General features: G+C 36.1%; 1 protein-coding gene across 5 annotated transcripts in view; it reads right to left on the bottom strand.

The window, feature by feature from the left end:
* DIAPH2 (diaphanous related formin 2) overlaps positions 1-19,308 on the bottom strand; it is a 1,008,307-nt gene that overhangs the window by 152,478 nt on the left and 836,521 nt on the right. The window contains exon 28 of one of the 5 annotated variants that reach the window (XM_071212995.1): positions 1,603-7,705. The exons of the other annotated variants lie outside the window; for them this stretch is intronic. Within the exon in view, the coding sequence (XP_071069096.1) occupies positions 7,674-7,705 (32 nt within the window). The 3' untranslated portion in view covers positions 1,603-7,673. Of the gene's footprint in view, positions 1-1,602; positions 7,706-19,308 lie in introns of those variants that run through there. 5 annotated transcript variants of the gene reach the window in all.

Here is a 19,308-nt window from a genome sequence, read left to right as displayed (position 1 = left end):
AAAAGAGCGTGAAGCCGCTAACTATTTTTCTGGAGTCTTCCATACCCTCCTCCCATACCTCCTCCCTCTCCTAGGCCCGCTAATAATAATTTTCCTAGCTCTTACCATAGGGCCCTGGGCTGTCAAGAAAATCATCCAGCTCGCCAAGGACCAAACCAACGCAATCCTCACATCCTTCGTGCGCATCCAGTACCATCAGCTCGCCACTGAAGACAGCCCCTCCAACAAGCCCTGTTTAGCCCGCCCCATGAAGAAATCAAGGACTACTCAACCAAGAACCCCGCAACGCATTCCATTGCTCCCCCAGTCCGTGCGTTCCCCATCTTAGCTACCAACCTCGCTCTCCCTCCCCGGCCGGGCAGGGGGCGGGGCAGGCCCAGGTTTGAATGGCAAGCGTAACCGCACCTAGTGGGGGAAGTGCGCAGCCCACCACTCACTTGTAGCACAGCTGGTCTGTTCTGCTTGCCTGCCACTCTTTGGACCTGCCACCCGCCCCCTGTTAGCGGCCAATATAGCCTACACACGTCCATAAATACACACTCCAGCAAACCCCTCACTTACCACTTACCCCCCCCCCACCTTCTCAAAAAAGAAAAAGGGGCAAATGTTGTATCCTAACCTAAAATCTGCCCACTTCCCTAGTAACAGCTAACGACACAAGACCACAAGTCCGCCCACGAGTCTCTGCCAACCCCCAGCCGCCCCGTAACCATCACTCCTCCTGCTCTACCCCCGCCCCCCTCATTCTCTATATAAACCTCTGCACTTTCGTAATAAATTAGACTAGCTCTGCACTCCAGACTGTCTCTGTGGTATCTCCTTACCACGCGTCCTCCCACGCCTTAGAAGCCCCGCTCTGGCCCACTCCTCGCCTGGGTCTTAGAGCATCATCGTCGGCCGTGCCAGCCCCTCCGTCTACCCCCGCTGACCCCCGACCCCTCAGGGAGCGAGCAGCCCGTCACCTACTCATCTTTATGGTAGAGTCAGCTGTCCTTTTCTCCCCTCCTGAAGGTTAATGTTCCTACATTTATTCCCCTCTTCATTAGTATCTTAAATATTTCCCTCCTCACTGTCGCCTTTTCTTTAAGCCCAGACTAATAAAACTAATTGACAATAATTAATAATAGCAGTAACAACTAGACAGGGCATATGAAGTGCTTATTATGTCAGGTACCCTTTTAGGTGCTTCATAAGTATTACTTCATCTAATCCTCATAACATCCTTATGAGGAAGGTATTATTATTAATTTCATTTTACATGTGAGGAAAATAGACACACAGAGAAACTATGTAACTTGTCAAAGAGATACAACTAGGAAGTGGTAGAGCTAGAACCTGAAACCAGGACACTCAAGAAATCCTATGGAGGGGTCCACATGGTGAAAAACTGAGACCTCCTGCCAACAGCCAGAGAGGAACTGAGATCTCCTGCCAAAAACTACCAAAGTAGCTTGGATGCAGATCCTCTAGCATTAGGCAAACCTACAGATGAGTGTAGCCTTAGCCCATATCTTGATGGCAACCTCATAAGAAATGTTAAGACAAAATCTTCCTGTTAAGCTGCTCCCAAATTCCTACCCATAAAAACTGTGAGATAATAAATATTTATAGTTTTAAGCCACTAAGTTTTGGGGCAATTTGTTAGGCTACAATAGATAGCTAATACAAGGGGGATCCCATAGATTAAAAGACATTTAAGAGACATATTAACCAGTAATAATGAATGGGCCTTATATAGTACCAAACACGAACTAGGAAAAAGAAGTCACAGACAATTGGGGAAATGTTAATACAAAATGGACATTTGTCATTAAGGTTCCTCTATTGTTTCATAAGATATGATTATAGTATTTGGTTATGTTTAAAATAATCCCAATCTTTCTGTAGATACATACTGAAATTTTAACAGATAAGATAATGTATGGGATTTGCTTCAAAATAACCAAGATTGGCAGTATAAGTTAAATGATATTAATCATGAAATGGTAATTGCTGAAGCTGGGTGATAGGTTCATGTAGGTTGGTTATATTATATTATGCCATTTTGCATATTCTTGAAAATTTCAAAATGAAAAATGAGGAAAAAAAGCACTGACTTGCATAAGAGCCCCATTTCTGATGGAACAATTCCAAATAACCCATCCAATTAGGAGAGTCAAGTTCCCAATCTGCATAAAAGGTTAATCTATGGGTGCCAGTGCATGCACATTTATACACGGCCCATTCATATAGAGATAGACATATCTTGCCTTTTACTTTTTTAGAATGTCCATGCCTTTTCTCCCCAGCTAGACAGATTGTTTATTTATTTTTTGGTTAATTTATCATTGAAATTCCTTTCTACCTCCTTCCCTCCCTCCCTTCCTCTCTCCCTTCCTTCTTTCTCATTCTTTCTTTTCTTCTTTAAAGAACAAAGAGGAACAGATCATTTTTGTAGAAAAAAGAAGCCAGTTTAAAGCAAGATATCAAGAAGAAAAACAAATCAGGGACTAACTTATAAAGCATGATCCTGGAGGAGGTAGGAAGGGTGAGGTTAGTTTGCCTCAGGAAGAGAAACTGAGGAAAACTAAGGGAACTTGGAAGATAAGGCAATTTCCTGAGATTGGCAGGTATGAGTTTGAGTTTGAGGCCTTGAGGAGGGTAGAGAAAATCTGAAACAACCACCAAGGTGTGTGGTTCAATGAACACTAAATAAGGAGATGGCTAAGCAGTAATTGAGGCCCATCTAATGCTACAAACATACTTCATACATAAAAGATGAAGATGAAATGTGAGATTTTTCCACAAGGGAAATGGATCTCTATTTTGTATTTATTTCATTTTGCTCTGTTTGTTTTGTTTAGGAGAATATTGAGTAGTGCAACTGTGCTTGAGATGTAACACTACTAGCAGGGAGATATGATTTATTTTTTATTATAGCAGCTGTAGGTTTACAGAACAATCACGCATAAAACAGAGTTCCTACATACCACCCTATTACTAATACCTTGAATTAGTGTGATACATTTGTTAAAATTAATGAAAAAACATTTTAAAAATTGTATTATGAACTATAGTCCAACATTTACAACAGGGTTCACTGTGTTGTATAGTCCTTTGGTTTTTAAAATTTTTATTCTAGTAACATATATACGAACTAAAATTTTCTCTTTTAACCACTTTCAAATATATAATTCAGAGCTGTTAATTACATTCACAATATTATGCTACCAACACCACCAGAGATATGATGCTTGATACTATATTCTTATGTTGTATAAATTTTCTAAGGAAAGTTTTCAAATACCTTGAATAATTTATGATTTGTTTTTAATAGTTTGGAAAATGTAAATATTTCTTCTCTTACTTTGTGAAAGTCTGAAAAAAGTAAGAGTCAATCAATGTAATATCAAACAGTACAAGCCTCACACTGAAGAAGATATGTTTTAGCAAATAAGTGGGTCTTTTACAAAAGAATAAAGACAATCATGTAAACATTTGTTTCTATTATTCAACTGAGAATAATGTCTCAATAAATAGCTATATACACTTAAGAAAGTAAATTTAGATATAATAATATTGCATAATTTAATAGGACAAATAGGTGTATGGTAATTTTATTTTTAAATAGAAAACCTAACATATCACCTATCCAGAAACCTCAGAGAATGAGTTGATCTGGATAGAGGAGGGTTTATAAATTTTAAGCAGCATCACTTTTTTTTATCTTAGTCATTTTGGATAGAAATGTTTCAGATATATATTACACACTTTGCTGCCTTCATAAAGAGAATCTATTGGACATACACTTTGCTGACTCATGTAATGATCATGAACATCAAAAACCGTGCTGTGCTCTAAATCCAACCAGGTCTTTAGGGTGTACTTGAAGTGTGCCTCTTTGTTTCTCATCTAAATAGACTAAAACTGCTCTTCTTTTGAAGTTCTTTTTAATTTTTAAAATTTGTTTTGAAATTATTTTACTTTTTCTAGTGATATAACCAGCACATGGTGACTCACTGCAGAATATTCTGAAAGTATCAAGAAAATAAAAATCATCCATAATAACATTGTGTATAGCTACAACTGTTAAAGTTTTGGTACATTTAACCCCAGTTTTCCAATAAGCAAATGTATATTTTACATAGTTGAGTGATGAATCATATACCATTTTTTATCCTTATGCTTTTGCTTTTTAAAGATGTTATCTGCTTTGATATTTAGTTCATTTCCTTCTTTGTAGTCAGGAGATCCACTATCACTTAATGCTGCCAGGGGATTTTAACTCCTTTCTGCTCCTCCATACTAGTATGCTTTTTTCGTTTTACTGGAGGATGAAAAAAAAAAAAAAACAGAAGACCAAATTTGATAGAACTGTATCTAGCAGAAGAGTAAAGAACTTTTGAGTGAGGGACACTTGGAAGGCTCTCTTCAGATGAAAGTCTACATTCTGTTGTTTAGGGACTTGATTGCATTTCTTGTGCCTATCCAGGGATCTTTTTTGTTTTTGCTTACTTCAGGTTTATGGCTATATTTCAAGGAGACAAATAGCATTTCCAAGAAGGTACTGTTGTGGAATAGCTGAATTTCAGAGGTGAAGTGTTACTGTGCTGCAATGCTACCGAATGACAGAAATCTGAGTCATGAGTCTGACCTAGCATCTTCCTAGCACACACCCACACAGACACAAAGGGGCATTTAAATTTATTTTTGCTGAATATGCAGCCATTTCTGCATTCTCTCTCTTTAGAAGAATTAATTGCTTATGCATCTGTGTTGCATGCTATCATGCACTTGCTTCAATATTAACTCTTGTCATACTGCAACATATTAGGTCGAACCATATTGAAATTGCTATTTTTGTAGATCAAAACTCGAGAATTTCATATGGCTCAACCTAATGATTAATTTTATGTGCCTCTTTTTCCCACACTAAATGGTAAATTCCTTTGGAGTAAAGTCCATCTTTGTACCTTCAGGGTTGACTATAATAAACATTAAAATATTTGTTTAAAGAATGTATATTTGTATATATATTTGTATAACTACAGATTACAGATATTATGCTCTGACTTGACATGGTAAATGAGGCTTTGCATCTGGTAAGTGGTAAAGAATTCCCGTTTCACCTCATTTACTTTTCTGAATCTCTTCTAGGGTGGAGTTGTGCTGATTTATAAGTATATGCTCTAGAAAAATGTTCCCTACATCATTATTTACAGTAGCAAATATCAGACACAAATTAAACGTCCAATTTCAGGAATCAATGGAGTGAATTTTCATACATCCGTACACTGTAATAATATGTAACCATTAAAAAAGACTTATAAAGGGATTTGTCAATATGTGAACATCCTTACAAAGTGAAGAAGTAGGATACAGAACTGTGGATACAGTATAATATGAACAATGTAAAATATGCCTAGAAATACAAGATAGAGGAAAAAAATGTCAATCATTAATAGTAGTTGCTTCTGGATCCTGAAACTATAAATGATATTTTCCTTTGTCTCTATAATTTTTACATTTCCAACTTTTCTTCAATGAGCATGCATTATCTTTTAAATTTAAAAATATTTAAAAGAGAAAAGTATAAGATGGTAAGATATTTGCAGTTGTTTGGGACATTTCACTGATAAATGAATACAGAGCATACATTCATGCTGGACAATTTATTCATTCATTCAACAAATCTTTACTGAGGACATACTATGTGCCAGTTACTTAGGCAATCTTAGCCATGGCTTTTCATATAGGTGACTCAGACTAGTTCAAAATTCCATTAAAATTTTTTTTTCCACTTCCATTCCGTTTTGCATTTTATCTTTATGAAACAGAACCAAAATGTATCCATTTAGTCAGATGATTCTGGAATACTAGCAAAGGAGTACTGACCAATTTCTAATTCCGTAAGTGATGTCCCTCTTCATGTGGTATAATTTCTTTTTACAGTCATATTCATCACTATCACAATCAAATATAAAAAGAGAAGAAGAATCTCTACTAATTGAAAATGAGAATCTACTCAGAATCATTTCTTAAGATGGACACACTGGGTGACCTCAGCAGGAAATCCTATATCACTTTTCATAGTACACTGATTTTGACATTTGAAGAAAGCTCCTGGACACTGACAGCTTGTGTTCGTAGGTTTCATGAAAGCAAAAGGAAAGCTAAAATATTACTATTATGTTTCTCCTTTTGACAGAACTATGATGACTATAGCCCCCCTGATCATGAGACTTAAAAATAACATTTGTCTCTGGTAATGGACACAAATTAGAATACAACATGAAAATCCTTAAGGAGATAATATTAGAAGTATGAAAAAATTTTATTTCTTAGACACATATTCAACCATATAGGTTTATCTTTAAAGAAAGGTATTATTTTTGCAGTCGACTTATAACTAAATTGTTTGAAGCTTCAATCTATCAAAGCAAAGTATTGGTGCTATATATTTTTTTATTCAAACTTTATTTCAAATTCAAAAAATAAAATAGACAAAACACAGCTCAACAAGTTATGGAAGCATTGCTCCTAAAAAGTTCTATCCAGGCACTTTTATCTTGCCTAATTTCAACAACTAACTCAATTGTTCCTCCCATGTTCAGAAAGATACACACAAGAACAGAGATTAAATGACATAGTCAAGATTTCCTTATTAATGAGAAAAATGAAGAGAATAAAGATGCTTAATCATATGCATAGCTTATAAACTCAAACCCCATATTCTTTTTTTTACCTTTAGCATTAATATAGTACCTTCTTTGCTTTTGCTATAAAACATTAAAATGTTGTTGCTAACTAAGTCTATGAATTACATTAGATATATTTTCCCAAGTATTACCACATTCTTAAAACCTTGTAGTAAGAGAAAATTCCTATATTTATATTATTAACCACATTCCTGCATATACTGCAAAAATCAGTTATACATTCCCTATATTATTCTCTGACTGTCCTCCAACGAACAATAACTTCCCCAGAATTCTTGTTTCAGTCACAATCACATCTATAAGTCAAAAGTGTTTGTAATACTCATAATAATGTGTTATCATTAAATCCCTCCAATACCACATATTTACAATTTATCTTATTAAACATTCTACATACATCCAGCATCATCTCCCCATGCTCAACCCATATTCCATCTTCCACCAAACTGTACTTGACAGTCCAACTCCCTAAGTCTACTCATTGTATTTACTTCACATTAGTGAGGTCATAAAATATTTGTCCTTTTGTGTCTGGCTTACTTCACTCGACATAATGTCCTCAAAGTTGTCATATGCTTCCCCAGCTGATTTCTTCTTACAGCTGACTAGTATTCCATCAAATGTATAAACCACATCTTGTTTACCCATTCATCGGTTGACAGACACTTAGTTTGTTTCCATCTTCTAGCAATTATGAATAATGTGGTCATGAACATCGATGTGCAAATGTCTGTTTGCATCCTTGCTTTCAGTTCTACTGAATATATTCCTAGTAGTGGGGTGGATCATATGGCAATTTTATATATAGTTTCTTGAGGAACTGCCAAATCGCCTTCCACAGAGGTTGCATGCTTTTATACTCCCACCAACAGTGTAGGAGTGTTATTATTTCTCCACATCTTCTCCAGCACTTGTAGTTTTCTGTGTTTTTTGTTTGTTTTTTAATAATGGCTATTCTGTATGGTGTGAGAGGTGCTAAATATGTTTAAATTTTGCCCAGACTTTTTCTACAAATGAAAGAAAAAAATGACAATTAAAATGCCTGAAGTTGTTCATCCTTGATCTAAAATAACTTTTTTTTTTTCAAAAAACTTACTGTGATAGCATACTTTAGCCAGAAATATAAAATGTTCTACTTAGAGTTGTAGCCACATACAACCACATACAACCAAAGCTAAGGTTGAACTATGAATGCCAGGTTACAGGCAATATTAATTTGTAAATTTATAAAAGTAAAAGTAGTGGTTTCAGTATAATTTCTTAAAACCTATAATATGGGTGGAGGGATATTTTAAAATAGGATTTGTTCTAATTGTTCAATTTAGAAAATCTGACGCTTATGTTTTGAAAGATTCTGATAGGCAATGCAATTGGAAGTTATATATACTATATTTACTGCTATTAATTAAACACCCTATACATTCTGACTTATATTTTAATTATTCATTACTTAATCAATTATAGGTATAAATGAAACCAAAAGCAATTTACATTTTTTTTCCATAATAAAAGCAAAGCAATCATAATAAAACTCACCTGGCATTACTTCATCTTTTTTTTTTTTAAAGATTTATTGATTTATTTATTTCTCTCTCCTCACTCCCCCACCCCAGTTGTCTGTTATCTGTGTCTATTTGCTGCATTGTCTTCTTTGTCTGCTTCTGTTGCTGTCAGCTGCATGGGAATCTGTGTTTCTTTTTGTTGCGTCATCTTGTTGTGTCAGTTCCCCATGTGTGTGGCACCATTCCTGGGCGGCTACACTTTCTTTCGCGCTGGGCGGCTCTCCTTATGGGATGCACTCCTTGCGCGTGGGGCTCACCTACACGGGGGACACCCATGCGTGGCAGGGCACTCCTTGTGTGCATCAGCACTGTGCATGGGCCAGCTCCACACCTGTCAAGGAGGCCCAGAGTTTGAACCGTGGACCTCTCATGTGGTAGACGGACACCCTAACCACTGGGCCAAGTCCGCTGCCCCACTTCATCTTAGCTGTCAAAATACTACTCAAGTTTTATCCCAAAGCCCTAGTTTCTGGGATACCAGAAGATCTCTGCACCAAAAACAATGCTTCCCTTTCTAATATAACAACAGTTCTGTGCATGAATGCCACATTTCCTCATAGTCTTGAACTGTTCAAGATGAGGCCGGTAATGTAGGTACAGGTATGCTCACATAGGATCCTTTCAGCTACTGTAAAAAAAATTGAGTATTCTCCTGGGACTAGTGGAAAGCCACTGAAGGATTTAAGTGGCACTGATTTAATATAATAATGATGCTAATCTTAAAACACTTTAAAGGTTTTTTTTCAAATTTTAAATACACTTAAAGGTTTCAAAGAATTTTTACTTCTACCATCTCAACTTTATCTTCCACAGCCACTGAAGAAAATAAGGTGGATATCCTCATTTCTGATTAACTTAAAGTATGGAAAAGGTGCTGTCAATACGAAGATTCCCCAATTTTCCACATCAAAACTTGCTCCTTTTTGGTGAGCTGGATGAATTAGTGTGGTAAATTTTCTGGGAGGTTCTTCACACTTTTTTTAAATTACAAATTTTCTTTACTTCCTTTAAAAAATGTAGACCATTGAAATAGGGAGCTTATCTTGTAACTTAAGGATGTCACTCAAAATGGGCAGTATATCTTAAGGAATGGTACTAATTCCATTAATATTCTGTACTGCCACAATAAAGCATAACATGTAGGTATGTTAATAAAAGGCACATGCCACAATTGCAGCACTTCAGTCAACTGTGGAACATAAAGGCTCCCAGATTCTCCTGGGAAAAGAAAAGTTAAAGGAAGGAGACAATGTGGTTGAAGGGATTAGGACCAAAGTTGTGGGGAGATAGGGGTTACAGAGTGAGAAAGTCTCAGACCTAAATCACCTGAAGCGAAGAGTGGAAAAATACTAGAATGGGCCCTGGTGCTTGTACCAGACACCGAGGAGATAACACACAGACCCAGACATAGAGACACACACATAATGCCTGATTTTCACAGAGGCATTTTTAATTAAAATCCATTTCCTCTCCATAGTCAAAAGAAACTCACCAAGCTTATGATTTTAAAGCCATTTTTTGTTGGTGGTGATGGGCGTGTAGAACCTTTTTCAAGAGTTAAAGATCAGGAAACGGACTTTGGCCCAGTGGTTAGGGCGTCCGTCTACCACGGTTCAAGCCCGCGGGCCTCCTTGACCCGTGTGGAGCTGGCCCATGCGCAGTGCTGATGCGCGCAAGGAGTGCCGTGCCACACAGAGGTGTTCCCCGCGTAGGGGAGCCCCACGCGCAAGGAGTGCACCCATAAGGAGAGCCACCCAGCGCAAAGGAGGGAGCAGCCTGCCCAGGAATGTCGCCGCCCACACTTCCCGTGCTGCTGACGACAACAGAAGCGGACAAAGAAACAAGACGCAGCAAAAAGACACAGAAAACAGACAACCCGGGGAGGGGAGGGGAATTAAATAAATAAAAGTAAATCTTTAAAAAAAAAAAAGAGTTAAAGATCGTGTACCTATTATTTCATGATACCTGCAGATGCCTCTTCGGTTTGAGCCAGTGTAAAAATGGAGCTATGTAATATGATTTTATAATATCTTCAAGGATTTTTACCTCTTGATACCCATGTGAAATTTCCATTAACATAAAAGTGCAGATTTATATGGCCTCACCGACAGGTGTATATATATATATCTAAGTTTCATTGAATAAAATGGTCCTACAGCTATTTTTTTTTTTGCCAGGCAACATAGAATTCGAAGCATAGCATAAAAATCATTTTTTAAAAAAAGCTTAATGTTTATCACTACCCTTCATCAAATGCCATAACATGCAAGAAACTTGAACTGATAGTCACACAATACATAATCACTTGAACCACTGAAAAAAAGACAACTGCTTTGTAGGCTTAACCATGCTACATAAGGCCAAGAATTGTACACGATAAATACCATAGCCAATTGAAATTGCATAAGCAATTTTAGTAAGTAGAATGTAAAACATATAATATCATTAAATACCAAGTATTTTCATAAGCAGTGGTGAGAGGTGAAGACCTAAGGCACAATGGGACCCTCTAAAGGACACCATAGTGGTACTGATTCTGATACTGGACCTCCCTACCCCTCTTTGTTCCTTTGGCTATAGCCTTCATTTCTTGCTTGTCATTTGAGTGGGGATTTAGTCGGAAGAAATTCCTTAGGATTATAATGGGAATTGTCTTGTTAAAAGCCTGGTAACCAAATGAAAATGCAATCTTCCTCTCCCCTCCCCAGCAATCTGCGTTTTGAATGACCAACCGTTCTTTCACAAAATGAAATACATTTATATTGAACAAAGTTGTTTACCTGCTAGTTAACTAGAAAATATTAATTAGTTTTATTGCTTTAATTACAAAAATCATAAAATAAAGTACATAAGCAATAAAACAGATTATGCAAAAAATATGTTTTCAAATTGCCTTGGGACTGTTTTTGGAGCTATTTTGCCTAAAGCAATTACTAAAATCTTATTTGAGTGCTATTATAAGTAGGCATAGACTTTTTAAAAAATTTATCAATAAAAGCTAAAACTTAAAGCTTGTAGTAATAACTTTGTGGAGAAAGCAGGGCAAATTTATTATGTGTGATCCCTTCTTTATCTCTCCCTATTACATCTGGGACAACTCTGTAGTACTTCGGTAATTTGACTAAATCTTATTAGTAGATGGGTTTTCTATTTCAAGCACAAAACTGGTATTAAAAAATCCCAAAGTGAAAAATCAACATAGGAAATGTCAGGAAATTAAACAAATAAAAAAATATAGCCAATAGCATGCAGAGCTGGAAAAGGACTAGTAACCCCTGTTTAATAGCATTAGATATGGATAATGGATTTCTGAAAGTAGAAACCAAGGTATGAGAGATATTTAATGTCAAGGCATAAAAGATATCTAGAGCACACTAGCTATTATAGTAAGCCATTGGTCCTTTGATTATTTTATCACTGTACATTTGACACAGATGGGTACAAAGAGCAGTAAAAAACAGTGAGATTTTCAAATTACTAGTTTGTTCTAGTGCTAACCATGAATTATAACCAGTGCTATCATAAATAAGATTGACTTTCAATTTAATATATTTGTATATTTCAAAGCTAGCTTATATAAACCATACATAAAAATATATACTATGATGTGGACCATTGACTATGAGGTGCAGAGGTGCCCAAAGATGTACTTACCAAATACAATGGATGTGTCATGATGATGGGAATGAGTGTTGCTGGGGGAGGGGAGAGGCAGGGTGGGGGGGTGGGGTTGAATGGGACCTCACATATATATTTTTAATGTAATATTATTACAAAGTCAATAAAAAAATAAAATAAATAAATAAATAAAAATTGTTAATGATATAGTTTTTTCAAAGCAGGTTCATTTCTTCTTATTTTAACATTCTATTTTTCCTTCCCTGAATGTTTAAGGACAGGTAGTAATATAAGTTACTGATGTGAATTCTGTTTCAATTAGTCTAAAAAGAGTCATAAATGTAGAAAAATTTTTAGCTTTATGTTAGTTTATTTTAAATATATATGTGTATATATATATATACACCACAATAAAATACTACTTTCTTCTTTCTTCTAATGCACAAATCTTAATATTATTAAAGGGGTTAGAAGAATAGAACGCTTTGGAATACATATTGAATTTTTCACTTTAATAATGAAGATGTGGTTCTGTATTATCTTAAAATTAATTTAAAGTTAGCGAAAAGGAAGTAATATTTTACTGTCTGTTTTGTTCTCTCCTATTCAAATTTAACAAGTGGTTGCAGCTTTCAAGACAGCATACACAAGAGATTCAAATTAGATGTCAAAGTTGAATAAGGCATGTTTGCCTTCTTCCATTATTTGAATGGAATAAAACTATTAATGATATTGAACTATTTTTTTATTATCTACTTTTAAGATATTATTTTCTTCTCAATATATTTTAGATTTCTGTAGAATAAACTTCAAAAAACAGTGACCATTTCATAAATAGTATGATATACAAAGTGAAAACAAATTAAATGACAAATGCGATGGGAAAGGATAGTAGAAAATTATGCAAAAGAAATACTTTGGAGTAGAAGGGATAAATAAGTCAAACCACAGCAAAGTCCTACCACTTTCTACCTTAAATGCTATTCAAATAAAATCTTTTCAATGGGTAGCAATGCAGTACCATAACCAAAGCTACCATGAAAAATGTTAAGAATGGATTGTTTTCATTTTAAATGCATTTTTGATGTTTTATGGCCTGTGGGCATTTTCCTTATATTGCATATATATAGCTAACACGCTGTGGTCATCTCTAAGGATGATACTACTAGACAGTATTCATAAAGCCCACATTATAGGTTGTTTTGCTGATAGGAGGGATTGGTAATTATTCATTTACACTCTTTTTCCCAGTCCCATTATTCTTACAAGCTATCTAGTCAATTGATGTGAAACAAATTGACAAAGAAGCATTGTGCTTTAAAAATCTGACTGTAGCATTCACATCATTTAGAAAAGGAAAATCTTTGAGATCCAGCCCAGGAATAAAAGAACACAGTTCTACCTTAAAGCTGGAACTTCCCTGCAAAGGGAAACAGAAAGAAATTACAGCATGTAATACCACTGCAGCTGCAATATTTTTGAAGTAAGACACTCAGTAAAGGGCAAAAGCTATTAATGTTTCTAGAAACATGACGCTTAATTCCTCTACAAAAGATTTAGCAGCTTAGTGGAAAGAAGCAGAGACAAAAACAAAAACAAGAGCAAACAAACATGAAAGCATAGTTAGCTCTGCAAAGAAATTTTACTTTCTTAAACTAATATTAGATAATATTTCTGAAACAGTTGCCTCTAATAATCTCATACCTCAAGGCTAGAAGAAAAGGTCATAGCTAATTGATACAAAGGCAGTTTTGGATGCACAGTTAGGAAGTGGTACTCTGTGATGAACTCAACCCAAGTAATACACTTTTTTTTTTCAATTATTCCAGGATATGTACCACGTGTTATAGATCCCAGAAAAGAAGCCGTACTTTAAAATGAGCTTCCTTTCCTTTTTTCCTTTTTGCCATATTTACTTTTTATAGCCACATGAACTAGAACAAAATCTATTTGATGGTCCAGAATGTAAGTTAAATAGCAGTTTAAAGTTATGCATAGTGAAGATGTTTTCACATGATTTAATTTTAAAAATCACTATCTATAAACGATGCTATTTTCCAAGGTCCATGCTTTGGTTTGGGTGAACAGATAAGTGCAAGTGTGGCAGAATTCCACTTTTAGTGGAGTTATCCTCCAAATTTAAATGAAAAAAAAGGAGTGAATGAAAATAGGTGTATATTTTCAAAATATTAAAAAAAGAAAAATTAACGTATCAGTTAGCTTATAAGGAAGTACTGGTTTTATTTTTTAAATATTGTTTTACAGGTCTGAATAATAAACTTCTCCTTAGAGTAGAAAATACTTATGACCTGTTCCAGTAAGAACTAATCTTTATTTGAATGATTCATCAATTGTAACAAATGTACCACACTAATGTAAGTTGTTAATAATAGGGGAATCTATGGTGTGGAAGTGTGTGCATGGGAGGGGGAAGGTGTTACATGGCAATTCCTATACTTTTGGTGTAATTTCTCTGTAATTCTAAAACTAATAATAAAATTTATTTAAAAAAAAAAAAAAAAAGAACAGTATTGAGGATTTCAGAAGTCAGAGAAAAGATTTTCTGCCTTGACTTCAGTCAACCAGCTTCTCCTGTGGAATTTTCAACTTTATGGAAGTTTATAGCTTGTAGCCTATCCCTGTGGAATAAGGACTTGTCAGTCCCCTTGGTTGGTTGAGCCACCCCCTCTCCCCTCCCCCACCCCTGGCCAGTCAGTTCTACTTCCCTAGAAAATCCTGCCTAATGCACCATCTAACCTTATCTATTCTCAGGTTCCAGAAATTAGGATATGGATATCTTTTGGAAGGATGGCATTTTTCTGCCTACCACAGGCAAAAATCCTATACTTTCTCCATGTTCATGCTAACATATACCTATACAGACTGACAGGAGTTTATATTTTCATTATCATTTTCTCCTTCTCTCTTCCTTCCTCCCTCCACCCTTTCTTCCTAACAAAAGTTAGATTTTGGCTTCACGCAATACTCATTACTATGCAACCTCCCCTGCTTTCATCCATGCTCCACACTACATACACAAACATGGGGCTGTTTAGTTGAGGTTCCTGTAAAGGGCTTCCCAGAATAGCTCCCTAGCCTCACATGTATCAGGATAATTTCCTCTTTAACTACCCATGAATTACACAAGGATTGAATTTCTCCTCTAAAAGTCTTATCCGTGAGATAAGAATTTTCCCTCCTTTATTTATATTGTAGTTGTAGCAAACAATCTGAAGAGTGCTGAAGGGCCCAGTCATCCTATAGAAGTGCAGAAGTTAGCAAGACCTATCAATTATTCTACAGTAGACAGAATCCTTTAAACATATTACATTTTCCTAATGAGAGGGTTTATTTTGGAGCAGTATTATCAGTCTTGTGTTTTACTATAAGAGATAGAACGCTGAAACATATAAACTAAAATACACTCAAACAATGTTGCGACAACTATGTTTCCTCTTTTCTCCCCAGTCTTTCTTGCCCATGGCTAATGTTCAGAGTATCAGATTAAGACAACTGAGGTAGGAAACAGTATGGTGAGCAGATAAACAGATAAAATAAAGGACTGCTAAAGCAAAAGACAGGAAGTGAGGAAAGCATTGTGCAAAGGAGCTCTAGACCACAAAGCATGGTAAGTGGGAGAGAAGTTAAGAAATTGGAAGCGTAAGGATATTCTGTAAAGCATAGAATCTGAGTGGACAGCATTTGACCATTATGCTTTGTCAGTGCTTCATATATTCTTTTGCCAGGAAGTTGCAGTTCTAAATAAGCTGTGCAAACAAACAGATCAACACTATTTATGGTATTATTTATCTCACCTGAATTCAACATTTGAAACATCCTTTATAGACGGTCAGACAGGAAGAGAGATGCACGGATAGATAGAAGGATAGACAGAATGATAAGGCAAATGTGGCAAAATGTTAAAAGTTGGTGGATCTGGGTATCTGGGTGGGGGATAGGTTGGAGTTCTCTCCATGGGTTTTGTATTATTTTTGCAACTGTCCTGTAAGTTTTAAATTATTTCAAAATAAAATGTTCAAAACAAAAACAAAATCCTTTAACAATTGCTTCTAAATGTATTTTCTAACTCAGCCCACTACTCATCCATTTGTTATATCCAGCTACTAAGGATGGTAATTGTGATAGTTTGAAGTTCTTTTATGAATCTCCAAATGAAAAAGATTATGTTCTTGAACTAATCCATTTCTGTGGGTGTGGGGCTCTTTTGATTGGACTATGTCACTGAGGTATGCCTCAGGTTGCATCTCCTCCTCCTTACTGGAACTTGATATAGACAGAGTCACAGAGAAAGGAAGCTGACATTTTCGACCGTGCCATGTAAGAGAGGATTTGAGGATCTCTAGCAGACAAAGCTTAAGCAGAAGCCCCCGAGAGCCTGGGTCCACAGAATACCTCAAGGTTGAAGAGATGAGCCATATGCCTGATAGCCCCCTCAGGAAGTAAGGGGAGCAGCCGAGATTGAGAGCAGAGGCCCAGAAAGACATGCCCTATGCCTGGTTGCCCACAGCTGTGCTCCGGGAGATGCTGAGCCCAGAGGGGATGGCAAGGACTTCAGCAGAGGTCAGCCACCATCTTGCTTCACCAGGTGACAGGTTGCCAGGATCACCCGTAGCTGACTTTGGTGAGAAAGCATCTCTGTTGGTGCCTTGATTTGGATATTTCATGGCTTCAGAACCGTAAGCTTTTACCCTAAATAAAATTTCTATTAGAAAAGCCAGCCTATTTCTAGTACTTTGCATCAACCCTTTAGCAAACTAAGACAGTAATTCTCTTGGTGCCTTCATATTGTGGGTTCTTAGGACTATTACCAGAGATTGTTTTAATGTCCTCTAATAGGTGCATGAGAGAGAATGAAATTTGGACTAGTATGTAGAAAGTGAAAGCTACATACTAGTAGAGTTTTTAAAAAAATCTTTTTCTTTTCAATTCAAAAACATTTATATTTGATTCCAATTATCTGTAGATATTTTAATAAAATTAAATCCACAAATATAATTTACAAAGCATATTTATCTCTCATTATCTCTACCACTTAAGGTGTTACTGATGTAGACAACTGAAATTATGTCAAGATGTAGCTAAAATAAACTCTGGATTATCCCCTAAACATTTACCCATCCTGATAAAAATTTCCCTTTACAGGTTAGCTCCAAATATTTGAAGATAATCTATCAGTTTAATTAAGTAACAAGATAAACACGTACATTTTTGATTAATAGATATAAGGCTGCTAAAGATCTAATAAGTATTATAACTGTGCAGTAAGGGTGAAATCCATGCACAATAGTATTAACTTTCCAAACAACTATATGGAAATCACAATCTTGTTTTTGTGTTTGTTCGTTTTTTTGTGTCAGGGATATACATTACATTGACTTTCTGAAACCACAGCAGAGTTGTGAATAATGTATGAAATTTTTTTAAAAAATTCTTTTCACTGCCCAGAAAGTACTATATTGCTTGTTGTATACTCTATCTATACTAGACAAACAATAGAAAAGAGCAGTAAACCCAGAAATCTCAAGCTAAAATCTTCCCTATGGAAAGGGAAAATACGATCTTGGATTCCAGAAATCCGTGTAACAAATAGTTCAAAACCTTAGTATTCTTATATACTAAATAAAATCTTACATTTCAGAAAGATCTATTCTGAGTAAATCTGAGAAATTTATAAAAGCAATTAATTAATATTTCCTAGAGAGATTCACTAATTCCTGCCTACTTCTTTGTTTTACAGGACATATTTGTAAAGACTGATGAGAATATATATAAAGCTTAAACAAAAGGTTCATACTGTGACTCTAGCAATGGAAGAAAATATACCACTAATGTGGAGACAGTGGCTATGGGAGTTGCTGAAGACAGAGAGAGGGAAAAGGAGGTGTGACATGGGGGCATTTTCGGGACTTGGTGTTGTCCTGAATGATACTGCAGGGACAGATGCAGGACATTACATATCCTGCCATAACCCACTGAATGGACTAGGAGAGAGTGTAAACTACAATGTAAACTATAATCCATGCTGTGCAGCAGTGCTCCAAAATGTATTCATCAATTGCAATGAATGTGCCACACTAATGAAAGAAGTTGTAGATGTGGGGGGAGTGGGGGTTGGGGAGCAGGACATATGCGAACCTCCTATATTTTGTAATGTAACATTTGTGTGGTCTATGTATCTTTTAAAACTAAATAAAAATATATGTATTTTTAAAAAGGCTCTTATTGTCACTATATTTTCCCTTTATTTTCCCTAGTGATTGTGCCCTCTAAGTAGCTACGTGGGAGTGGAACAAACTGCAATTTGAGTTGAGAATGACAAAGGGGTGGCAGTCAAATGCACGCACAATGGACATAAGTATAAAATAGTTATATTTTGTCTTTTATAACACATTCAGCATTTTCTTTACTTGTCAAGCCTAAACACTACTGAGTAGAAAAGTCATGTAGAGTAATCATATATAGGATATTTGAGTTTGCCCATAAAATAAACTCATCTCTAATGAAATTTCTCTCCCCCCACTTCCGCCCGCATTGCCTGCTCTCTGTGTCCATTTGCTGTGTGTTCTTCTGTGTCTGCTTGCATTCTTGTCAGGCAGCACTGGGAAACTGTGTCTCTTTTTATTGCATCATCTTCCTGTGTCAGCTCTCCGTGTGTGTGGCGCTACTCCTCAGCAGGCTGCACGTTTTTTGCATGGGGTGGCTTTCCTTGTGGGGTGCACTCCTTGTGCATGGGGTACCCCTACGTGGGGGTGGCACCCCTGTGTGGCATGGCACTCCTTGCGCATGGCAGCACTGTGCATGGGCCAGCTCACCATATGGGCCAGGAGGCCCTGGGGTACTGAACCCTAGACCTCCTATATGTTAGGCACACACTCTATCAGTTGAGCCACATCTGCTTCCCATAGAATGAAATTTCTGTTCCTTCATCCCTCACATTTCATACTTCAAGATAGCTTTAGGTAGAATGTATTGAAAAAGCTTTCATGTAGATTCAATTGCTGTTTGGAAGTATTTGTGAAGTATTCAACAAGAAGTTATCAAGAGCATATATTACACTGAATTTTCTACTAGATGCTAAAAATAAAACACAGTCTTTTAATAGCAAAATATAATTATTACCCTTTTAGTATTATTACACTTTGTATCATCTGTAGCTTTAGGAGAGTTGAGGTTAAGAATAATGTCAGAGGGCTTCCTGGAGTAGGAGTTGCAGTATATCAGGTTCAAGATATATGGGCTCACGTTTTAGTAAATGCAAAAGATACAAATTAATAATAGAAGAGCTTGAATCTTGAAAGGGTACTTTGGAGCTTATGAAATCCACTCTGCTCTTCCTTTCTTCACTATCTACCACCCTCTTTTTATGGACATGCAAAAGGAATTATTAGAAGGTTCAAATTTTAATATTC

The sequence above is a fragment of the Dasypus novemcinctus genome, chromosome X (genome assembly GCF_030445035.2).
Source record: "Dasypus novemcinctus isolate mDasNov1 chromosome X, mDasNov1.1.hap2, whole genome shotgun sequence".
NCBI classification, from domain to species: Eukaryota; Metazoa; Chordata; class Mammalia; order Cingulata; family Dasypodidae; genus Dasypus; species Dasypus novemcinctus.
Note: the sequence above shows the minus strand (reverse complement) of the source record. Positions and strands in the feature narration are given on the sequence as shown.